The following is a 25,815-nucleotide window of genomic DNA, read 5'->3' as shown; positions in this document are numbered from 1 at the left end:
TGTTACTGTTAAACACAATAGAAAGAAAGCATCCCAATGCCCAAATTACAGTTTACAGATTCAAAATGATAGACCAATTCGAATATCTGGGAATCCTAATATTACCGAACACAGAAAAAATGGTTGAGGCTAATTATGGCAGGCTTAAAGAAGAAATCAGAACATCTGTGGACCGATGGAAGTCATTGCCTCTATCGATTATGTGAAGAATAAGTACTTTAAAAATGACTATATTGCCAAAATTGTTATACTTATTTCAAAATATTGCTTTGCCCCCTCCCACTGACTTGTTTACCTGGATAAGAAAAATTATTTTGAGTTTGATATGGAACAATGGAAGATCAAGGATTCGTCTCTCTCTTTTATACATGCCATTCGATGGGGGAGGGTTAAGATGTCCCAATTTCTTGTGGTACTACTGGGCTGCGCAACTGCGCTCCTTGACTTTCTATTTCAATAACGATAACAATAACCCGCATTGGGTGGAAATGGAAGGTCAAAATTTAAAATTACCCCTGCACACGTTTTTTTATTCTGACACAAAAAAACAATTATTAAAACAAATAACAAATCCTCTTTTGAAACTCATGGTGCAAGTATGGTATGATGTTAGAAAGTATCTCAGAGATACACAAACATTATCGCAACTAAGTCCGATATGGGGTAACCAGTTGTTTACTCCTGGGAGAGCAGATGCCACTTTCAAAATATGGGCGACTAAGGGGCTGGGGACAGTTGGGAATCTCTACCCTCCACAGTCTGATGACTTTATGACCTTTGGAGAACTCGGGGTTGAGTTCAATCTTGACAAAAAACACTACTTTAAATACCTGCAACTGAGAAGTTTTGTAAAAGGGTATCAAAGCGACCTACGACGGATCCCATTAACACGGCTGGAAAACTTGCTGTTGAAGAATAAATTACGAAAAGGCATAATCTCAGACTTTTACATCCTACTACAAACAAATTCAAATGAAAATTCAAGAAGTAAATTATTATCCTGGAACAATGATCTAAATACTAAAATCAGTGAGCAAGAATGGGGAAGAGTTTGCAAAAAATCACAAGAAATATCTATTAATAGCTGTCTAAGAGTAATACAATTTAAATGGTTACAGCGAGTGTACACGACACCTGTTAAATTGAATAAATACAATAAGGATATTCCGGATATCTGTGTAAAGTGTGGCTTAAAAGGAACGTTAATACATTGTATGTGGGAATGCAGTCAGATAAAACGTTTTTGGTTAGAAGTAAAGGATCAAATAGAGAAAATAATATCAAAAGAGCTTACTTTGGAGCCCTCGCTGTTTATACTGGCTCTATATCCAAAGAAACACAACTTCAGTAGAACAGACTCAATTTTTATTGATATAAGCTCGTTAATGGCCAAAAGATGTATTGCTCTGACCTGGAAAAATGTTACTGGACCGAGCACCTCCCAGTGGCTAAAACAGATGCTCTCTTGTCTTCCATTGGAAAGAATAACATATATACGTAAAGCCAAACAACATTTGTTTGAAGGGATTTGGAGGCCTTTTATTGATTTCGTAAAAGACTTGGACTTTTCTGATAACCTTGTTGACTTTTGAGCCCCTGCAGGAAACACTCATTTTGTCAGTTGCAATATTACAAATAAAGAGAAGCTGTTTTGTTTTGTTCTTTTAGGTTAATTTGAACATATAATAGACAAAATGTTTGGGATACATGCTTTGCTCATTCTAGATTTTGCTACTTCATTATTTCATTATTTGTATTTTTTTGTAAAGAAATACCATGTAAGACGTATTTTGTGAAATTGTTTATGAATGTTGTACATGGAAAAAATGTGAATAAAAAGTGTATTGGAAAAAAAGAAAAGCATTGTCTTCGATATATTTGTGGCCAACAAACCGAGTTTTGTGGCGATCTGGACTTTGAAGCGGGGACATTAAAGGCACTCGGTCTGCTCCGTCCTGAAGCGTCGGAAGCGGTGTGCGAGGAGGCAGAAGAGGGGCGAGAGCGGGGGCGTCCGGGCCAGGCTGGCGGCCAACCCTGCTCGCCCGGCCGTGCCTTCCTTTCTTCGGGCGAACGTTCGGTCGCTGGGCATCAACATGCCTTCTGAGATCTACGAACTGGACAGTGCGTAAGTGCTGTGCATCTGGAGCGGCTATCGGGCGGACCGGGCCATTGTACGAGGGGGAACATCGCGAGGAGGTGGAATGCACGTCTACATCCGTGACGAATGGTGCCGGTGTTGGTGGGATGCAAGCACTGCTCGCCTCTGGCGTAGTTGTGATCTCCAGGCTTTTGGGGTCCTGAACTCTCTCCCCCGTTGTTTACTTGTATGTTACTCGTGTACTGTGTCTCGTCACCGTGGGATGGAGGAAACGTAATTTCGATTTCTTTGTGTGTCTTGGCATGAAGGAATTGACAATAAAGTTGACTCTCTGACTCTGAACTACAATGTGACGTCATATCCGGTCCCCGTGCGCCACCGTAAAAGCCTCGATTAGACAAAGACATTTATATACATATAATTGCGATTATTGAAAGAATCAAAGTTTAATAGAAATTATTTAATTTGACACAGCAACCGCCTCATATTGAACCTATTTACGTCTATTGAACTCCGGAGCTGAGCTGCAAGCGGTTGCTATCGGACGTTTCGCTAATGCTAGCTAGCTAGCGGCAATGTTTCACTGAGAAAATAAACCAAATAAACGACTTGGTCGCCGAAGCTACCAACCAAACGGCGCATACACGAAACAATGTGGAATCAGACAAACAGCACAAAAGTAAACAGGAGTAACACTTAAATGTATAACTCACTTTTTGGCAAAGACGCACGGGTTCACAGCAACGGTGACAGAACACTGCGCTCGGGGTGCAACAATCGCGATAAGCGCTTATAACTCACGCGAGACTTGGCGCGGTGACGTAACTTTCCAACGCGACAATTGAATCCCAAAATAGACATTGTTTTTTTAACATAGGACACTGAAACACTACCCGTTGTCAAGATGCGTTGTTTGTCTACTAAACATCAAAATGTATATATTTTACAGTATGCTTAAGAATAATGAAAACCATTGTGTTCGATATCTTTGTGGCATACTCTCTCTGTCGTGTAACGTCAGAGCTCCAACTTGGTGTCGTAGAGCCACGCCAGCATCTCTGGTCCCAGGTCGAAGACGCCGGCCTCTGAGGGTGGTCTATATAGGGGGCAGGTGTTGATGATGTGGTGGGCTGTCTGCTCGGGGGCTCCACACTCGCATGCCGCACTGTCCGCCAGTCCCCACTGCCGCATAGACGTGTTGAAGCGCCCAACAGCAGTTCTTAAGCGGTTCAGTGTGGTCCACTGCTGGCGAGGTAGTTCGTCTCCTCCTATGGCGCCGTCCCCTGGTTGCCAGACATAACGGTGCATGAGGGAGGGGCCACCTGCCACCCACTCCTGCTTCCAAGAGAGGTCCACTCTGTGGACTCTGTGAATGACACTACATCCAAAAGGTCCTAAATGCATCGATACGTATCCATTGATGGATGTTAGCTCCGATATTAGCTTCTAAAGATGATTGCTATCTGTGCCTCGTAGCCCGGGAGCCGCCGTGGCTGAGAGAAAGGAGATGCCGCTTCAATCTGGTGTTTGTTCTGTCATGTGATTGACCCCATTCTCATGTAAGTCAATGTTTTTTTTCTCCTTGCTTGACAAGGGTGAAAACCTTGCTGCCTGCTTCTGAAATATTATCTCCACTTTCAGAGAGACACTCAACTCGTCCACTGTGCAACACGTCGGAAAATCTTCTCTCATGACTGACCATTTGGATGACATCCATTGAAATGTTTATTTGAAGTTGATCTGTCTGAATTGATGGCAAAAACACAAGTTGAACATCAAAGCAAGCAACGTTTTTCAACGTTTATTGGTTTTGCCCCCAGGCATTGTTCATGGAAAGCACATGTTTTTATCAACATGTATGCTATCTTCGCTCATTGCATTTCCACAGGCGGCAATTATTTGCGCAGCGTTTTGATATTTGTGGGTTGGCCCGGTCAAATAGCGGGGCGCCACCCTACATAAATGAATCTGTGAAATGAATGAATTTAAGTGCCACAACTCGGTAGAAAAAGTCCGTATGTAGTGAAATGCACATTTTGGAAATGTTTATTTCTTTTTTCCCCTCAATAAATGCAGATTAGTCTGTCTCTTTCTTCTTCATATCCCGTTAACCCTAACCCAATTCTTTGTGATACCCTGTAGGCAAATGTGATACATACGTTTTGTGTTGACCTTTTCTCATGACAAATGAATGCATTGACATCCTCACTAAGCGCTAAATTATCACTAAATAGATAAGTCGCTACGTCCATCAGAGATGATATTATTTCAGGGTCAAGGAGGAGTTTTGCTTTAATCGTGGAAAAGATTGTCCTGTGGCATGGTGTGAAAGAAGCTACTTGTCAGCCCTGGCAGACACTCAAATCGTGGGCTTTCTTTTGAAGTTGTGTCACCAGATTTTGAAGCTTGTCATCAAGTCCCTCAAGCTTTTTGGACTTTTGAAGAATCTCATCCTGCAATTGGTTCAGTGAGTCGGCTTTTCCTGTGGAGCGGTAACAAAGGCGTACTTGCTTTCAAGAGAGTTCGCAGATCATCATCATTTGACTCATTTTCTTGCCTTATCCACCTCATTCCTACAGCCCGCGAGCCTTTGCGTGAAATGTTGGGTGGGAGTGAAGGAATTGTTTCATTTCAATGCTTACATGAGAAACCATTTCTAGCTGGCTTCCTGCTAATGAGGACCGTGTAAAAAAAAAAAGGCATCGTCAAAGTCCAGCTAAATTCCAAACTCTGGAGAGTCACAACACTATTTCCTCGTCCGGAAAGCCAGTTAAAAAAAAATGCAATTGTTTTCACTAATTCAACTTCTTTTGCCAGTTAGTGCAACCAACCGCCAGCAGCGCAACAAGCTCGCGAGGCGTGCAAGACATTTTTCCATGCAATAAGGGCCAATGATTGTTTTGAAAAACAAAAAGAAAAAAGGTTCAAATCCGCCGCTCCCTACCTCCCTACCTCCCTCCCTCCCGCCGTGAAGCGAAATTCATTGAAACCAATGGGAGTCTAGTACTGGAAGTTCACTACACATTTGTTTCACCCATGAGGAATGGGTAAATGAGAAGATGAATAATTGCGTATCGTTTGTCTCCAAAATAGACATGTTCTATATCTGGACAGAGTCGAATGTAGCCTGAATAAATAATCCACTCTGTTTGTCTTTGTGTAACAAGTCAAATATTGGCAGCTAACCAGAGCTCAACCAACCTCATGAGAAAATGCATAAGACGCTGCAAATAAATGCCAAGGGTTACCTTCGAGAGCATCCAACATAGCGCCAGTGGTATTGGCCAGATTGCCAGCATCTTCCCTTAGCTTTGAAAGCTGTTCGGCCCCCGGGCCTTTTTCTCCAGGAAGCCCTCCCGCTGCGACCTTATCTTTAAGGCGATCAAACTCTTTCTGCACTGACAACAGCTCCTTGAAAACAAAGCAAAACAAAACAACACAGTCATGAATCAAATTGTAGTCCTATCCATCTATCCATCCATCCATCCATCCATCCATCCATCCATCCATCCCGTGACTTGCGATAAGGCTAACCTTATCCGCAGCATCTGCCTCATCCCCAGCTCGGTCTGCAGTTTCCTGTGCATCTTCGGCAATTTCGGAAGCATTCTGCAGCACCTTTTTAAGTTCATCCAGTTGAGGCTGGACCGGCTGAATCACCGCTGACACATCATCCAACGTCTTCTCTGCTGGTTTCAGTTGATTTTTGGCCTGGATCAAATCAATGAGAAGCATTTCTGCAAATGTATTTTCCAAGTGTGGCTAGCCAGCTAGCATAGTTTCTCCATCAATACTGAAAATGATACAGAAGATCTTTCCCGGGTCCCACCTTGGTAAGGGTTCGATTCAAGTTGTCAATGGAATCCATACTGTTCTGCAATCTGTCCTCCATGTCGGCGAGGGAGTCTTCCACAGAGTCAAAGCCTGCCAGCAGCTCATCCACATCATCTTTCACCCCTTGGGCCGTGTCCCTGTCAAGTTGGCACTTTCAGAAAAACCTTGCATTTCTCCAGAGGCAAGTACATTTCATTCTCTAATCAATTGATTGGAAGAACCAAATCTCTCTATCAATCACCTGGTATCTTGGGCTTCCTGCAAGAGTTTTCTAGCTTCATCCAACTGTGGCTCTGACTTGTCTAATATGGACGTACTGTCTGGTAGGTTGGCGGCAAGATTTTTCAGTTCATCCAGCTTTTTCTTGAGAGAAGCCAGGCTCAAAGGCAGTTTGGTTTTCAGGATCCAGTCACTCACGTCCTGAATGTGGGTCAGGTTGGAGGATGGGTCTGAAGCAAGAGACAAGACAAATTGGAAGCAGAACAAAAAAATCCAGCTAAATACAAAGTATAATCCAATCCAATCCAATACACATGTTGCTTTTTAAATGCCATTTGTTCGCATCCATATAGAAAAAGAACAGCACTTGTTCTAAATAAAGCAAGCTAACGCGACTCATACAATATTGAATCCGTCATCCCGAAATGCAAACACTCCAAATCAATATACCTGACAGGAAATCTTTAATATCTTTCAAGATTCAAGAGTTTTTTATTCGCCATGTTTGAGCGTGCCAAACAAGGAATTTGACTTCGGTAGAAACACACCCTCTGTTCAACATTTAGGTGACTAACAACATTCAGGACATGTGAATAATGGCAAAAACAGTGTAGACAAATTCAAAAAGGTGTGAGGAGCAGGATGTTATTGCACAGTAATGTCTCTGAGACTCTATGAGTGGTGTGAGTTCATCAGAGCAACAGCCTGGGGGAAGAAGCTGTCTCTGTGTCTGCTGGTTTTGGCGTACCGAGCTCTATAACGCCGTCCGGAGGGGACGTCCATCCTTTGCCTCTTTTAAGTCATCTTCCAGGTCGTTTCTGGCCTGCCTAATCTTATTGGACAGATTGTCTGTTGACTGTCTCATGTCATTGGTGTTATCTTGGGTGTCTTGGAGCTGTGGAAAAAAAAGAATACAAAATTGGTTGACAAGTGTGTCTGGATACTACACTGTATACGTTTATATACTATCCATCCGTCTATCCGTCCCTCCATCCCTCCTGTACCGTCTCTGCAGCTTCTGTGATCTTGTTGCTGAGATTTTCCAGCCGATCTTTCACATCCTTCACATCGGCATCGGCCCTTTTGCCCAAAGGCAGGGCGCCGACGCACGTGGAGCCTTTTTCACAGGGCAACGCACCTTCCGGTGGACACAAATCTTCACCCTCACACACGAGCGGGGTACAGGGCTCAGACCGAACACTGCCACATACCTGATCAAACAATCAACACAATTGTTATACATCAGTGACTTGAAATAAGATACAGTGATAAAAATGTTGCTGGCTGGCCTAGTTAGTACCTTTTTGGCAACAGGAGTGAGGTCCGGGCCAGACGCCATGCTCTGATTGAGTTTGTTGAGATTTCTGGTATTGTTTGGATATTCCTTTTTCCTGAAAATCTAAAGTGTCTTCTCTGACATCAGCGGATTCCTTCACAGTTGTTTTGCTTTCATCTACTTTCTTGGCGGCATCTGTCGAATCGTCGTAAGCGCTTTTGATGGTAGAGAAATCTCCTGCATGAAAGAAAAACTCAACGTGAGCAGGCTCTTGGTGCACATATACACATGTAGAGATGCACCGATCCGATATCTGGATCGGATATCGGTCCCGATATCAACAAAATAGATGGATCGGGTATCGGAAAATACAGCCGATCTGTGAGCCGATACTTTCCTTAATCTATTGGGACGCGGGCTACGTCATACGTCAGCAGCACGTGTGCCGCATGCCACGAGAGTTTTCTAAACAAACGCAAACATGGAGCGAACGTTCGCTTCTCTTCCCCGGGTTGCTAAGCGGACGTCAAACCATGCGCGTTCGCTTCTCTTCGGGTTGCTAATGGGACGTCAAAGGCTGCGCGTTCGCTTCTCTCCCGAATGGGAGGGGCTAATCGGATGTGAAACGCTGCGTGTTCGCTTCTCTTCCGGGGGGGTGTTAATGGGACGTCAAACGCTTTGTGTGGCGGGCTCCATCTAGTGTGGAAACTGAGAAGCTGAGCTCAAGCTTCTTGTGCGGGCCATATTCAATTATGTTTTCAGAATTTGCTGCGGGCCAATAAAAACTGGACCGTTAGTTTGGACACCCCTAATTGAGAGCAAAGAACTGTGTAGTCTGCCTGATGCCATTGCCTTTGGTCTTTTCTGTTCCACATGTAGAGTTATGTAGCTTGTTAAGTTTGAACTGGACTGCCCCTACACCTGTCTATGGACCCCGTGGAGGCTATTTTGTGTGTTTTGGGGTGTTCTCTTGTATTGAGGGGTGCTGGTTGGCCGCTGTTACTTTTTTTCCTTTGTCTTTTAGCTTTGTTTTGCTTTGATGGCTTTTATCTTGAGCACTTTCTGCCTTTCTTTGTGGCACCGTTGTGTGGCAGCCTTATGAGAGCCTATTGAGTTGCGCTCATGCCATCTGTGTGTCTTTTGTATACCCACTCTGTGGTATGAATACGGCTGGGGCCTGAATTTCCCCACCCCTGGGGATCAATAAATATACAATCAATCAATCAATCAAGTCAACCATAATATCGGATCGGTATCGGGTATCGACCGATACGCAAAGCCACGGCATCGGTATCGGTATCGGAACTGAAAAAGTCGGATCGGTGCATCTCTATACACATGTATATTTTTTTTTCCCCATCATTGACCTGCATTGCCAGGAGTGATTGTGTTTTTCATGGCTTCTTTCTTGATGTTGAAGTCCCCATTCAGGCTGTCTAGAAGGCCTTGAAGTTTGTCAAGCTCTTTGCTCGGGTCAGGTTTTGATTCCAAAGGAGAGAGGTCATTTTTTACCTTGTCCACTTGGTCCCTGTGAAGCAAACGTGAGTGAGCTGAATGGTTCATCCATCCAAGTTATTTAGTGTTAGTAATGTCCCTCGATGCTGTGCATGTGAGCTTGCATCTGATTGCTCAGTCAGATCAACGCAAACAATTCCATCCGAAATGGATTGGACGTCTTAGCATTATCCCCGTGATCCATATATTGTAAATGTTAATAGAACTATTTCCACACCTTAATTTGTTGGTTTGGGACAGAGCATCATCAATCTGTTTTGCCGAACTGGGAGGAAGGGCGACGGAGTTCCGAATGAAGTTCAGACGAGTTTCCAGGACTCGAATACGGGGCTCTAAACTTCCCAGGTCACCGGAGCCTCCCGGACGAGGCGGCACTTTCAAGGTGAAGCTTTCCACTGCTAAACGGAGGGCTTTTTGCTGCCCATCCATGGTGAAGAAGCAAGAAGGACACATCTTGCAGTTGGGAAAATTGTCACAGTGTCCTCTCATGCACGAGTCACATCGAGCTCCCGTGACGCCTGGACGGCACAAGCAGCTTCCCGTCTGCTTGTTACAAATTTGGGTACCTTGGGCGTCACACAGACAAGCTGGCAAAAGCAAAGGAAAAGTGGATTAGATCAATGATAGGTGATGAGCAATCAGAAATCAACATGACTTTTTCACACAATGTACAATCCCTTTCGAGTTTGATTAGTGTCTTTTACTGGTATTACTGAGACAAAAACAGAACGCGATGATTTATTGAAAAACGACTTACGCTTGCAGCCAATGAGAGGATCACCAAATGTGTTGTCTGGGCATCCAGTACATGTACGGCCTGCAAAGCCTGGCCTGCATTGGCACTGACCTGTCAACTACAAGGGAATAAAACAAAAAAAACAGCAACTCAAATTTCTCCCACTGGTGAAACAAATGATATATTGACAGATTAAGTCAGTGATTTTTTTAAGCCATTGTACTTAAGGTTTTGTACAATTTCCCTCCATTTATTATTTTACTTTTATTTATTTCTCAACTATTGGTAATATTTAAATCGTACATTAAGTTACAGAGATTGAATAGTTTTTTATGATCACTACTTAACCTACTTTGCTATTAATATTTGGTGGTACTTGCTCAGTGTACTAATTTGGAGTGGCAGTGTTTGCGAACAATTGGATCAGGGTCATTTTCCTATCAAATGTAGAAAAAAATCGTTTTTTGTTATTTTATGAATTATTTCAAATCATTTTTTCTTGCTATGAATGAATGAATGAATGAATGAAATTGCAGCAACTACAACCCTTGAAAAACATTTCTCATCTCTCTGCACATGCATGACTTTTTGTCCACAATACTACATTAGAGTAACAGCCTCCCGTTTCTGTTGTTTTTTTGTAGAAGTGTACAGTATAGTACTTGGGGTCACACCTGGTCACAAGTATCGCTGAAGGACTTGGTGGGGTCACACCTGCAAAGTTCGCAGCTCTGGAACTGCGGCGATTTCCAGTAGCCTCTCGCACACGCGTCGCACGTGAGACCGTGAAAGTGTGGCCGACAGGGACACTGGCCGGTGACTGGATCGCAAATATCTGAAAGTGAGCCCTCTGCAAAACAGGAACACTCTGGAGAGCGGAAAGGAGGAGGAGGAACATTCAATGAATTCCCTGTTATGAAAATAACCTCACTTAAGGGAGTGACTTTTGCAATGAAATACACAGAAGAAAGCCTTTGACTCACTTGAGCAACCCAGAGGATTGGATGCAGAAAGGCCATAATAACCTCTTTTGCACCGATCACAGCGTGGCCCTTCGACATTGCTTTTGCACAGACACAGGCCTGTGTTGTCATCGCATCGTCCCCCGTTCAGCGTCCCTTCAGCATTGCAGACGCAACCTAGCGCCAATAAGGACAAGCGCTACAAAAGCTACACAAAGCTACCAGCATAGAATACAAAACACGATACGTAGGAGCTGAAAGGAATTTCCTGATGATGCATTTCCCCTCTACTTACGGATACACGCATCCGGACGGTCCATCTGGCTGTTGGGATTGGGCTGGTAGCCAGGGATGCACTGGTCACACTTTGCTCCCGTGGTGTGGTGCAAACACCCTTCGCACACACCTCCACTCCTCCGCCCACTGGCTTCATACAAAGCTGGGTCAAAGCGACAGCGCTGGGCGTGGTTGTTGCACTCGCAGCCTGAGGTGGACGCAAGGACAATTTGACAATTGCTACTCATGATCCCAGAGCTTTGTCTTACGTCTGCAGGTGTGAGGGTTGCCCTCCTCCGCTGGTCTCCAGGGTAGATCGTCGTAGAGATCGTCACAGCGCTCACAGTTGACGCCGGCAGTGTTATGCTGGCAGTCGCACTGCGGGCTCACCTAGGGTTGGTTATTCACAAGTTTATTCCTGAAGGGTGCACAGTTGGAGTGAGAGTAAGCAAACCTTATTGACGGCCTCCAGCAAACAGTGACTGGCGTGTCCGTGACACATGCAGTTGCCCATCACTTTCATCTCCTTCAAGGCGAAGAACCTACTGAGAGCTCTGCCCGGTTGACGTGGCACATCGCCCAACTCGGCCATGGTGACCCTCAGATCCGTTAAGCCCGTCACCTCTGATGATCAAACAAAAGTCCGTCGGAAATCATTCCAGCCAGTAAAAAAACTAACTGCTAACCTTTTATCTTTGGGCTGCTGGGATCTGGGATATAGGGATAGTGCTGCAATGGATTGAACTCAATCTGAAAAAGACAAGACTTGTGTCAGATGTGTGTTGTGCAATCAAAATTGACAATGGCATAATAGATATGCAGGGACATCCCTGTCATGTAAGAAGAGCTGACGACAGTAAGAAAAAAAACAGGGCGTGCCGTACGACTATGTCCAACTTTTCTTTTCTTAAGTGCAGAGATTCAAATACTAATATTGAGAAACTGTGGGGGATGCTGCTTTTGGTAGTATCGAAAATGTACTTTGTCTCCTTACTTTGTGATCTTGGTATGGGTTGCCTCCAGTAGGGGGCAGAGTATAACAGTATGCTCGGTACTCAGTAACAGGAGTGGCAGTAGGGACCCCTGGAAAAGATCGCTGGCAGTCTGCAGCAAAATAGATGGCAGGCTGCCACGTCCTGCCATTATCCATCGACTTCTCAACAAGCAGGGCGTTCGGACGAGGGCCCTGCAAAAAAGCAGAATAGAATCAAATAGAATCAAATATTCGGGTGAGAAATGTTGCTGATTTTCACACACCTTGAAATCAAGGACCAGCTTGTCAAGCTTGAATAGATTGTCGAGGTCCAAATGAAATGTTACTGGAGACACCTCTAAAGGGAAAACAATCAGATGAGAGCGTATTATATTGGGAACGTAATTTCGATCTCTTTGTGTGTCTTGACGTGAAGAAATTGACAATAAAGCAGACTTTGATTATTAGGATGGAAATGACACACCGACATCTTGACATGCATTGACGATTCAATTATTACTGGTCAATTTTCAGTAGATTGTACTTTTTCAAAAACAACACACTACAAATATCAACTTTGGCGTTCTATTTTAAAGCCATTAGGGTAACAGGTTCCTCACGTGAACTGTGCCTAGTCTCATCTAGTATCTTGTGCCGGCATGCTACTATTTGCTTTTTGGAATGTCTTTGCCAACCTTTCTTGGACTGCCACCATCTCTCCGGTCCAGCAGTGGAGAGGACTTCCGGGACAGTGTGGGCCAGTGGTCCGTTTGGATTTCTCGAGTCACACGGACAGCACTTCATCTTCCTCTGAGCAAGGAAAAAAAAGAACAACTCAATTATAGTCAGTGCCACAAAGCTTTCCAGACACACAAGAACATGGCCAGTAATTGATCCATCGGTGTGGTGGGTCAGGATGACAAAATACTTGAATGAGGATAAGCTCAGACAATAACTTCCTCCCTTGGTAGAATCAAAGGTTGTCCGGCACCGATTAAACCAGGGGTGGGCAATTCCGGTCCTCGAGCGCCGGTGTCCTGCAGGTTTTATAGGTGTCCCTGCTGCAACACACCTGATTGAAATGATCCGGATTGTTATCCAGCTTCTGCAGACCTTGCTAATCAGCAGACCATTTGAATCAGGTGTGCTGCAACAGGGTGACGTAGAAAGGATGCAGGACACCGGCCCTTGAGGACCGGAATTGCCCACCCCTGGGTTAAACGCACACAACTTTCTGTCACCAAATGAGCAGGTGCGTCGGGGGCGGATTCGTGCATCGGCATGCCCGGATGAGGGCAGAGCAGATGCAGACGCAAACGCGCTAGACTAGACTTGCGCTGGCACAAAAATGAAGTTCCGCCTGCCTGTGTGCACGCCGAGCATGCCATTTGACCAAAATAGGACCTTTAAGATCACTACAAACACCTGCAAAGCGGGGCGAGGCGGTGTCATGAGAATGCAATGAGAATGCAATGAGAATGCAATGAGAATGCGATGACGTTGTCCGTCACGTCAGTTTTTTTGTTTTTGTTTTGTGTTTTCTGCACCAGACACACGGGCCCTCAAGGAACAAGGGTTGAGAATGGCAGGTTGTCCTGCACCATATTATTTTTGAAATATCATTTGAAAGTCTTTCAGGTATATTTCTGTTTTCGTAGAAAATATCTGGCACAATATACATATTTGCATCCTGTAATAAAGTTAGTTATACAGTGTTGCGTTCATTTGCCTTATCGAATGAATAACTAAGTATTTGTGGTGACATTCCAGTTGATCCTGATAAGTCAATATTTGGAAACTCTGGAAGCTCTGTGCTGGAAGACAGACAGGCCTATGAGCCACTAGGGAAAAGTTCCCAAGCAGTTGTTCATTGTTACAACATCAATGTTTCCCCAAAGTTCATCATGCGTACGTGTCTCAGGTCACACGCAGCATTACAAATGATTTGTGTCTGGTAAAATCCAGTGTGAGTTTGTATTGGTAAAATCCATTATAGGGGGAGGGGGTTTGTCATTTTACCAAAAAGCACTACGACAATTGATGACAATTGATCAGGGAATCTTTGGTGGATTACGGTGTAAGACATAAATCTTACTTCCGATTAAAGTTGACAAAGATTGATTCTGATCAAAGCTATTTTTTTAAACCATGTGTTGCTTTTGGCAGCGCTCTTTATCACCTCAGACAAACATTCCATGAACAATTTGCATTCATTCCTTGCCAGTGGTCCGATATGCATGAAGCAATGAAATAAATGTGAACTGAAGTATAGGTTGCGGTCAAAGTTCACAATGAAAAGCAAAACATTCGATTATTAAGTGCTAATATGTGTGTGTACTGGTACCAAAAAGGCACTGTTTCCATTTTTAATGGTGTCAAAGGTGTTGTATTTCACTTATTCAGCATGGTACATAGTACTTACCAGATGATTAAAGTGATTAAGTCAGCAGGCCTAATCATTGTTGATCTTTATTGCTCGCCTTAGTTGAATGTGTCAAGTGAGATGGGAGTTTGTTTTGCTCTCTGACGGGTCAAAGTCACGGAGGTAAAGAAATAAAAGACGTAGTCACCTCGAGAGAGGAGGAGACGACACGCCTATTACAATTATCGTTCCCTCGGGCAAATTCAAAATGTTGTGTGCAGAATGCAAGGAATGAGGGAGGCTTAAACATGATCTAACCAAAACCCAAATGGTCATCCAAGTGAATGCAGATTTCTGAAAGTGTCAACTTGCTCTTCTGCGTTGATAGAATGACTTCAAGCAAATTCAGCCAAAAGCCAATTTCAATGGCTGTGCCAACATTTTAAATAGGCACGTAATAAAGCCTTTGCAAATGTGGCTTTCAAAGTCGCAATGCTTAGCGGACACTTTGGACGTTTTTCAGGGAATTCTTTTCAAATATTAGGCCTCCCTTATTTCTTCAGCTTCTTGTCCAATGTTTCTAGACAATGCTGAGTCTGCAAACGGTCTCGTCGGTGTTGCAGACTGTTCATGAGATGGAAAATGTTGGCTAAAGGGTGCAGTTGCAACATGACCATCTGGCAATGAAACGAGACTGACCAAAGGGGAATGGGGCAGTCCCACCAAAACTACCACAGACCTTTGCTGCGTGCGTGTCCATGTTCACCATGACCTCTGCCTCATTTGCTTTCTTGTGTTGAAATCACCCGCTAGAAAGATGCAAAAGTGGGATCCGCCACTACCTACAGAGGTGTCTCACAATATAAGCTCTTTTCTGTCATGTGATTGATTACTCTTAAAAAAAAGCATGTCTTGTAGGCACAGTTGAGGTCACCAAGGCTGGACTGCAATTTATTTTTTTTTAGCAAAAATTTAAAACAAATATGAGTTGCTGTCTTGCTGAGTTATTTGTGACTGCCGTTTGCAGATTTGTTTTGTCTGAATTCATATCATCTATGAGCAGCTGCACACAGTGCATATTTACCTTTGACATAATGAACAGCAGATTTAGCGTGTCAAAATGTGGGGGGGGAAAATGCAAGTTTCATTGGAATGGGATCAGTTCATACCTGTTGGTATGGTGTGCAGAAGACTTCGGGGCCAGTTAGCCCGCACGTTGATGAGGCATGGAGCTGATCGGCTCGGCCCAGGAGTAGGTCGCTGCTGCGTGGGTAACAAGCTCCTCGAGAGCAGTCGGTCTGGGCGTGGGATACCGCCGCCACGGCTGGGGGAGCAGATTCTTACATTATACTTGTACTTGTTAGATCTGACCTCTGTCAGCAAAAACATTGGAATTCATTCATTGTCTGTCTGTCTGTCTGTCTGTCTGTCTGTCTGTCTGTCTGTCTGTCTGTCTGTCTGTCTGTCTGTCTGTCTGTCTGTCTGTCTGTCTGTCTATCAGAGTACTTTGAATCAAGCGAATGATTGGACAAGATTGGTTCTTGAACTTGAGCGTCTTCATAAGGTCTACATAATATGCCGTAGTGCGAATGGTAAAGCAAGCCCAAAGAAACTCTTTAAACATGTGCCATCATGACGGAAAGCATGTAGCTTCATTCTTTGTTTGTGGTATGTGTGGTATTTTAGCAACCGCTCGCTTTCACTGGAAAGATTCCGTTTGATTATGGACAGAAACAACAGATTTATGTCTGAAAGAAGGTACCAGAGAAGAGTGAAGGCGAAAAATGGGAAGAAAAAAAACCCTCTTACCTGTCAGTAGTAAAAGTAGTGCCATTTTATGATCTATTCACGTACAGGTCTGGAAGAGAAGAGGAAGTCAACATATTAGCTTAACGGACGGCAAAGAGATCCAGATTCCAAAGCATTTCAATGTAGATTGGAAGATGAGCGTAACCTTGTTGTTGATGCCCACCCACCACCAGGTACTTGTGGCACTGCCTTGCTGCTCTTATACAAAGCCCAGACACACCTGGACAATATGATAGTGTGTCAGAGTCACACCCTTCAGCACCACACCTTTCTCTCCATGAATCAACACACACACACACACACGCAACCACGCACGCACACACACACACACACACACACACACACGCACACACACGCAACCACGCACACACACACACACACACACACACACACACACACACACACACACACACACACACACACACAAAACCAACTGTGAAACGCTACCTCATGAAGATTTGTGCCAATGTAGGACAATTACACAAAATGAAGATAATGTCAAAACGATATCCCAGCTGACTTGAGGCAGTAAGTCCTGGGACACCCAGAACTGGTTGCCAGCCGGGCACAAAAATAGAAAAACAGACAAGCGCGGGGAAAAGATGCCAATTCTACACAGGAAGCTGGAATGGAACCCCGCAGCATCTCTCAACTGTGAGGCGAGGTGCTCCGCAAATATAGAATCCAAAATTCAAGTCAAATCAAGAGGAAGAATACAAGTCAATAACAGAAGAAATGAAAAATCAATACAATACATAAATACAAAATCGCAAAATACCATTAAATATGAGTTTATATAAGTGTATGATATGATTTTATTCAATTGTATTATTCCAAAAAGGAAGGAGTAAAAGTATCTTGTGTGTTTTGCTGTAACAACACTTGTGAACCGCAGACACAACAACTGCCCTGCCCTAAGGACTTGAGATTGACTGGCTTGTGTGCAAAGGTAGCCACAGGGCGCAATTGAACACACGTATGATTCCCCACAGATGCTCCACATGCCTAGTAATACCAAGCACAGGGTGTGTCTTGTGATTCAACCAGTGCGCGCACACACAGAGAGACTTCACGTCCAAGACAAGTACAGTCATGCCTTCTGCCATTCTGTTGTAGCTACTTGGTGTTTTCTCTCTTTTAACGCCCGCCAGCCAGCCAGCCAGCCAGCCAGCCAGCCAGCCCCAGGTGACCAAATGGTACGTACGGAGAGCTTTTAATGCGTCAAAGGGTGAAAACAAGCCAGCACTCAGTATTCCAGTATCACCATATGATATCATTGGGACTGCGTTTCACTTTGTATGTCAAGTGTATTTTAAGCACTATATGAAAGCAAAGCAAAGCAAATGTTGACAGCCAGGGAGAGGTGCTACTTCCAGTCTATAGCGCATTTCCATGCAACTCAAGGTGCAAAGACAAGCAGCATTCAAATCATCTTCAAATATGCCGCCGATGGACAAACAGTATGTCACGTTCTGGATGACAACATTCTTCTTAACTCTATGATTCAGGTACTGCATGTGGACATTTCCCGTACAACCGATTCTTAGTCATCTTCTGCCACGCACGTTTGTTTGTCTGTGTTTATCTGTGAGTGCTGTACAATTCCACTCCAGCGGGGTGACACAACCTTTCCTCTATTTCCTTATCTGTTCATGTTATTTACTAGTATATGAAGAGAGGAAAGGCAAATCCTCTAATTCCCTTTGTGTGGATGTGGATGTTATTTATATCAAGTCCACAAAGCACCATCAAGTCTCTACAAGTCAGGCGACAGGAAATGAGCGAAAGCACCTTCGATATTTTCAACCGGTGTTCCTTCCAAAATACTTTCAAAGGTTAGAAACTTGAATCATCTCTAGTGAATTGTTTGACTTCAGCAATGGAAATGAGGTGGAGCAGAAAGTCAAGCAGCATGGTTGTGAAATCTTGTCACTGGTTACTAAGGTACACACTGTTTGGCGCCATAAAGAAAGAGTGCATTTGAACACGTAGCAATTGCTGCCGAGAGTGGTTGTGCTTGCCCAACGGTAGACGTGACATTTAGTGGGGCGGCAAGGACGTTTTGTCACAGAAGCACCAGGCATCGGCCCAGGAGCAATGGGCATCGGCCCAGGAGCACCGGGCATCGGGCCAGGAGCTGCACAACGCCACCACTGCCTCATGAATATCGAGCAAGTGGCAAGTGGGTGGAGACACTTTGGATATAAATGATCACTGTTTCAAGTGACTTCTTTAGCCAGACTACGATTCTGGATTAAGATGAGCCTCTCATCATCATCATCAACAACAACAACAACAACAACAACAACAACAACAGCTTAGGTAAGTTTGTTTGAATATGGCTCTAAAATAGCTTTGCTTGATGCTGGTTTTGAATTGCAGAATTCTTCACAATGTCTGGACCAAACACACCATTTTAACGACCGTAAACGTCTACAATTCATTTCATTCTGTACTTTGCTTTGATTTCGAGCAAAAATCATTTCAAACGATCCACAATCATCTTCGGTAAAGGTCAAAAGGCTCATCAATGGATAGCATACTCATCCCAACTACCATTAACCCACCATATTGAATTGATGAGCTTTTCATTTGGATATTTTTCCAGAGCAAAACACTGCCTCCAGCCAATTCTTGCCTATCAGCTGAAGAGCCAGTGGAAATGGAAAGCACGCAAGAGTTGATGGTCTTTGCCAAGGAGATGCTCCGCCAAAAACCCAATCGACATCTGCTCAAGGTCTACCTGATAGGCTCCGTGTTCGCACTCCTGGGGACTGTCATGGGACTGCTGGAGAGGGCGTCTCGGCCGTTCTCTTCGGGAGAGCCCACCGACACAGACATGCTCCTCGGGATGGCCGAGGAGCCGAGGACCGTTGCCTCCGTGACGCCACGCAAAGTCCAGGTGTGGGCCAAAAAGGAAGAGCGTGAGGAGGACACTATCCAGAGCATGACTTTTACCAAGCTCCAAGGTGAAAGAAGTTTGTCCAATCGGCTACATGCTTCAAGAAGTTAACACTAGATATAGTGCAACATTGCTTGAACATATGAATGAAAAGAGCAAATGAGTTTCGAGCTCTCTTTTTAATCTCAACTGTGACTGTTCATTTATTTAGGCACGTGTCACACCTTTTTATTCCTTGCACAAGGACTTTTTATGTCAAGACTGTGATACTGATTATGAGCAGCACTGTTGTACAGTATTGTTTTAGTTTTGAAAGGTCAACTGCAATTGTTGTAGTCATATAGCACCCCCTAGTGGCAGAATGACAGCAGCCCAAATTCTGAAATCCAAAGTCAAAAGTCAAAGTCAAAGTCAGCTTTATTGTCAATCTCTCCACATGTCACAACACACAAAGAGACCAAAATTACGTTTTCTCTATCCCACGGTGACGAGACATATTACACGATAGACATACAAGTAAGTAATCCGTAGTACTTGCAATGTTTTGGTACACATCAATAAAGTATATTTTATATTTGAAAGTCTAATAGAGTACATACTTCCATCTCATCTTTCTTAGGAGTCTCATCTTTGCTACCAGTAGACTTAAAGTGGCTGCGGCAGGCATGATTAATGTGTTTTCAAAAAGAGGTTGTTGTAAAACAAGCCATTCACTCAGCCATCTTGGCTAGTGGATAGTGCAGGGCCTGCCTGCCTGCGTGGCTGCCTGCGTGGCTGCCTGCGTAGCTGCCTGCCTGTCTGCGTGGCTGCCTGCCTGCCTGCCTTTTAGTCTTGACTTCCCACTTACCAGATGACTTTTGAGAGACACTCTTATTGCTATTTCACCATAAAATCTACAATGGGCTCCAAATGTTAACGCCCAAAAAACTCAAGTTGATCATTTATCATGCGCGCGAGCACCCACGCACGCGCACACGCACGCACACACACACACACGCACACGCACATGCACACGCACACACACACACATTCTGAAGTAGGCATTTTTATTTCTTTCCTCAAGCTGGGTTACAGTGCTTTAAGTGTCTCGCAAAAGATCAGTAAAGTCATTAATGCGCCCACAGTCCGGCTCTCTAGCACAAACATGAACCCACAAGCTGTACCACTTTAACAGGGGTCAAAGGGTCAGCTATAGAAAGCCAAATCAAAGAGACAATGGGATTAGGGAATATGCGGCCGCCAATCCCAGCCGGGTTGAATCCCCCGATCTCTGACTGCGTGGTCCCCACCCGTTTACCTCTCAACGGTTTCACGCCCTGTTGAAGTCTCTCTTCAAAGTTCTTTTCAACTTTCCCTTAAGGTACTTATATATATATATATATATATATATATATATATATATATATATATATATATATATATATATATATATATATATATATATATATATATATATATATATATATATATATATATATATTTATATATATATATATATATATTTATATATATATATATTTTTTTTTTTGCTCGATTTACTTGAAAAGGTTGTTGGTGAATCCCAAAGTCAACATTCCCAATGTGAAGTTGTGGACTCCTTGCCAAGGCCTGAGTCAAACAAGCTCTGTGTGTTACTTTGTCTGACTCACTGAGAACAACAGAGACTGCTGTAAAGGTGAGGTAACGTAATGGTTCTTAGCAGCTGAGCCAGCTGTCGGGAAAACATTTGCATCACAACAGGAAACGTGAACAGAAGAATTGAGAACATTAATATTGGCTGGGAATTAAAGCCTCACCACAGCAGCCTGGATATATGCTAGCTAGAAAATGGGTGGATACAGGGAGGGAGGGAGGGAGGGAGACAAAAATGATGGAAACTTTCCAATTTGAACCACAGTCCCCTAATGTAGCAACATTGGATTGTCTGTTCTTTTACTGTAGACAGAAATATGTCACAATTGCTTAGCAAAGGCCCTTCTCACTACTTAGCATTACGTTACCATTTGAACTTTTTTTCAGAGTTAAGAACGCGTATATCAAGTTAATGACGAAAACATTCAAATGGAGTGTTGACCTTATCTTGAGTGACACACAGGCACAACTTTATGTGTGTGACTCATGTATATTATACGTTGATGCACATATTTTGTACACTTGGGCCGATTAAAAAAAAAAAAAAAAAGTCCATCGGTGTGTTGCTGCCTGGCAACGTGGGGAGCTTAGAAACACAATATTTCCGCTTTAGGCCTATGGCCTTGAGTCTTACTCAAAATTTTTACAAGACTGCTGTAGGTGGTGTGTAATGTCGTCACACAACACACATACACACACACACCGTGGCTGCTGGAGCAAATGTTATTGCGCTACTCCATCTGGAGTCGGTGACAAAGAGGACACACGAATCCTATCTATCTGGGCACTACACACATCTTTTCTTTAAGGAAGACAGCTCCCAGGTGTCTATGACATGACATGCTCTTGTCAATATACATCTAGGATCAACAATTAGGTCACAGTTTATAAGTACAACATATATCTCGTCTTGCCTAATTCAACTGCTTTTAGGGGCCCACATAGTACTGGAGCAATTGTGAACCAAAGGGAATTGTAAATATCCTCCACACGCAACGGTCCGGATGGACAGAAGAACTTTGGGAAAAAAAGACAGACTAAGTGAGGACACAAGTGGACCTGTCCTGTAATCTTCCCCAACCGGCTCAAGTACAGACTGAAAGAACGTACGTACCAAGTTAAATGACTAGCGTGGTGTAAACCTTAGCGCTAGGGAGTTGTTTGATCATGATGACTGCTTTATTCTATTCGATTCGATTCGATTCTAAGTTGGCGGAAACACCTCAAGTGAAAGCGCGTGGGCGGACACGGTCGTAGAATAAGTGGCTGCTTTATTCTTTCTTCCATGCAATTCACATAGCATCACTAAATAGCCTTCAGAATTTATTACCGGATAATAATAATAATTCGATTAAATCACTTGAACCCGTATTAAGTGAAATATCAGTTTGTCGGAAACAATTGAGTGCGAGGAAGCGCTTTTGCGGCTAAGTGTTCATTTATATGTTGTTAGAATTAGTTAATAAAGTATTAAACTTATTCTTAAGCGCTGTCATAGTCCTACTTCTGCTATTTTGACTTGCTCCCGGAAAAAGGGGAAGTAGGCTCGCTCCTCTAGCAAAAGCGGAACGGGGCCTGAGCAAAAGTATTTAATTTACTCGGGCCGCATCAAAAGGCACTTTGGATGATTTTGAGGGGTTAAGTTGCCTTCAGAAGTAATTACGCCTGTACGGTTAAGTGTTTATATTAGAGATGCACCGATCCGATATCTGGATCGGATATCGGCCCCGATATCAACAAAATAGATGGATCGGGTATCGGAAAATGCAGCCGATCTGTGAGCCGATACTTTCCTTAATCTATTGGGACGCGGGCTACGTCATACGTCAGCAGCACGTGTGCCGCATGCCACGAGAGTTTTCTAAACAAACGCAAACATGGAGCGAACGTTCGCTTCTCTTCCCCGGGTTGCTAAGCGGACGTCAAACCCTGCGCGTTCGCTTCTCTTCGGGTTGCAAATGGGACGTCAAAGGCTGCGCGTTCGCTTCTCTCCCGAATGGGGGGGGGGGGGGGGGGCGGAGGCTAATCGGATGTCAAACGCTGCGTGTTCGCTTCTCTTCCGGGGGGGTGTTAATGGGACGTCAAACGCTTTGTGTGGCGGGCTCCATCTGTAATGTTTCTCTATACCATAAGAAATAACTTGACAAGACGACCAGGTTTTAGGGAAGCAGTGAGTCAATCATGTATTGATGTTCGTTTCTTTTTAGCCGCAGTCTCTCCTAGCTACAACATGCCATCCGCCCGCCATACCTGTAGCTCCACCCCCCAGTACGGGTAACCACACAGTCCAAATACATTACACTATCTAGTGTGGAAACTGAGAAGCTGAGCTCAAGCTTCTTGTGCGGGCCATATTCAATTATGTTTTCAGAATTTGCTGCGGGCCAATAAAAACTGGACCGTTAGTTTGGACACCCCTAATTTAGAGCAAAGAACTGTGTAGTCTGCCTGATGCCATTGCCTTTGGTCTTTTCTGTTCCACATGTAGAGTTATGTAGCTTGTTAAGTCAACCATAATATCGGATCGGTATCGGGTATCGACCGATACGCAAATCCACGGCATCGGTATCGGTATCGGAACTGAAAAAGTCGGATCGGTGCATCTCTAGTTTATATATATAACATTGGAATTAGTGATTAATGTATTAAAGTTCTCTTTTCAACCCTATCATTGTCATACTTTAGTCAATCTGACTTTCCACTGAAAAAGGGAAGTAATCTCGTTACTTCCCCAACCCGGCCAGAGCAGGGCCATATTAAAAGTTACTTCGGCGAGAGCAGCGCTACGGGGCGCTATAGACTAACGAATCCCTGAGGCCTTAACCAAGGCATCTAAAAACATCCGTAACGAAATACCAGCATCAAACACCTGAAGGGAGCCATCATTACGGCGTGGTCATACCGGCGACTTGCCTCGAATTGAGTTACTCGGCTTGCGCGTCGGATGATTTGAGCGGGATTGACGTCGTATAGAAGTTGGGTTGATTCCAAGAGGATTAATTTGACTCGGGTGGTCAGCTGCGGACGAGTCCCTTCGCCCCGGCTTATCGAACCCGTTACCGGGGAGCCGGAGGCACTTTATTGTTTCCTATTAGGTACAAGCGATCATGAAAAGAGCTCTAATGCAAGACAGTAAAGATTGATTGAACTATGGGAGCAGTACAGAGCCACGGGACTCTTTGTTGTAACATTGGGAGGGTCAGCACTTCAATGACGAACAATGGTAGCATCAACTACTACTAGCATCAAACTAGTTTGTGTAGTCTGGCAGCGCGACCGTCGTCAACGACAAAAAAGTCTCGTAGTCTGAGAAGGAGATCAGCCAGGATTCTTCGATTTAGTTTTTTCTTTTCTTCTTCTTCTTCTTCTATGTTTCTTTCCAGCAGTTTGGATGCTCTGTGGCAGGGCGGGAGGGAGGTAGGGTTGGGAGCTGCATTTGCTCGCCCTGCTTCATTCCGTTGCGTGACAGTATTTGATAAGTGTTGCACGTTCTAGCAGTTCGAGCGCTCTTTTTTTAGTAGACCAGGGGTCAGCAAATTTTGAGAGCCACTTTTTGGAGACTAATCCATGTGAAGAGCTACTCGTTTGATACGTCTTGAAAGAAATCACAAATGACTTTTAGTGGGATTTATGTCCCCTGGCCGCTGAGCTATTTATAAAACAAGGCCGAGGGCTACTCCTAGTCCCTCCTGGCGTGAACTATACAAGTCAGAATGTCGAAAACACTTCTTTAATGCACGGCAAACTTTATTACATGAAGGGATGCAACAACGGGGAGATTATGCTTCTCTTTGGGCAATCTTGATTTTATAACACTTGTAGTTTTTAAAATAACAAAAATTTGACATTTGGTTAACTGTGTGACGTTACAGCAACAGGTGAGGGCGGGTGTGGCACTTTTCACTTTCAGTTCAGCTTTGGCCATCATTTTTCTCTAATGAACTGTGTTTTTAGGTACGCTTGACAATGGCGGCGTACCTAAAGGAGTGTCCGCGTGACATCACAGATCAAACAGAAAGTGGGGGTGAGGCTTTTCCCTTTCAATTAAGCTTTGGCCATGATTTTTCCCTGGCGTAAATAAAGGTTGACCATTCGCTTATGAGTTACTCCATAAAACCATATTTATTCCGGGCATTGTGAGCGAGCCAGGCTTCCTTAGTGGAGTTGTTGGTCCTCTGGGCTCTCACCCCCAGCAACACGGATTTGAATTTTGGTGCCCTGCATTTGACCCATGCCCATGTGATCGAGGCTTCCGTAGTGTGTAGTGGTTCGTCCTCTGGGCTCTCACCCCAGCGACACGGGTTTGAATCTGGGTGGGGCCGAAAAAATAAATGTGCAACACTAGTGGCTCGGGTACTGCCCCATATAACCATACACCTCCCTAAAGCTTAGGGTTAGGTTTAGAGCTAGGGTTAGGTTTAGGGCTAGTGTTCGGGTTAGAGCTGGGGCTAGGGTTAGGGTTAGAGCTAGGGTTAGGGTAAGGGTTAGAGCTAGGGTTAGAGCTGGAAGCAAGGGTTAGGGTTAGAGCTAGGGTTAGAGCTAGTTAGCCAACGCTAACGCGGTAGCTTGTGTTTGCCAACCTTAGGAACTTGCGGGATGGCGCTATCAAAGCCAAACGTTTATGAGCGCAACTTTCCGTGAGCACAAGTTGGTGACCGTGGTGCTCCAGCTGGACACGTCATCAAGCGGCAAAGGTTAGGTTGGGCTGGGCCAGACCCCTGTTAGAACCTCGCGAGGTCCTTTACAAGGTCCTTGCCTCTTAAGACCACCCGAACGCAAAGCTATCAAGTGTAAGGACCTTGTCATTTTTTTTTTTTTTTTTACAGGAGGTGACGCTCCTCAAAGTGGCTTGTTTAAAACCGCTATGGGAAAAACATCAGTGGAACAAAGTAGACTGATGAAAAATAACGACTGCAAATAATCCACACAAAACAAAATCAATGGCACATTTGTGGGCTGAAGCATTTAAAATATTCTTTGTGTGTGTTATATGATAATTATCATGGTTTTTATTAGCAGTTATTTTCGATAACTCTCACCCTGCACAATAGAAATAAAATCTATGGCTAGAAATAAGCTACAAAGTTAAAAAAAACAAAAAAAAGTCTACATCAAGCACGGTGGACCTTTTCACTCTCCCATATTCCTGTACATGTCATATTATCCAATTGCTCCTCTCAACAATTATTTTTGATAACCGCCACTCTGAGCATTAGAATTA

At 44.0% G+C, this 25,815-nt stretch overlaps 1 protein-coding gene across 1 annotated transcript; it reads right to left on the bottom strand.

Moving 5' to 3' along the window:
* Nucleotides 1-4,368: 4,368 nt before the first annotated feature.
* On the bottom strand, nucleotides 4,369-16,347 carry LOC133151975 (laminin subunit beta-3-like). Its single transcript, XM_061275430.1, is given in 25 exon segments — nucleotides 4,369-4,580; nucleotides 5,347-5,509; nucleotides 5,633-5,809; nucleotides 5,928-6,069; nucleotides 6,174-6,381; nucleotides 6,602-6,632; nucleotides 6,933-7,046; nucleotides 7,156-7,362; nucleotides 7,452-7,538; nucleotides 7,540-7,664; nucleotides 8,795-8,955; nucleotides 9,160-9,529; nucleotides 9,700-9,796; nucleotides 10,353-10,546; nucleotides 10,662-10,817; nucleotides 10,936-11,124; nucleotides 11,186-11,306; nucleotides 11,371-11,540; nucleotides 11,603-11,666; nucleotides 11,911-12,102; nucleotides 12,174-12,247; nucleotides 12,585-12,699; nucleotides 15,421-15,575; nucleotides 16,061-16,109; nucleotides 16,206-16,347. Coding segments are annotated over 24 exon segments (3,477 nt in total). The 5' UTR covers nucleotides 16,086-16,109; nucleotides 16,206-16,347; the 3' UTR covers nucleotides 4,369-4,440.
* Between the last annotated feature and the right edge of the window lie 9,468 nt (nucleotides 16,348-25,815).

Source organism: Syngnathus typhle, linkage group LG3 (assembly GCF_033458585.1).
Source record: "Syngnathus typhle isolate RoL2023-S1 ecotype Sweden linkage group LG3, RoL_Styp_1.0, whole genome shotgun sequence".
Classification (NCBI taxonomy): Eukaryota; Metazoa; Chordata; class Actinopteri; order Syngnathiformes; family Syngnathidae; genus Syngnathus; species Syngnathus typhle.
Note: the sequence above shows the minus strand (reverse complement) of the source record. Positions and strands in the feature narration are given on the sequence as shown.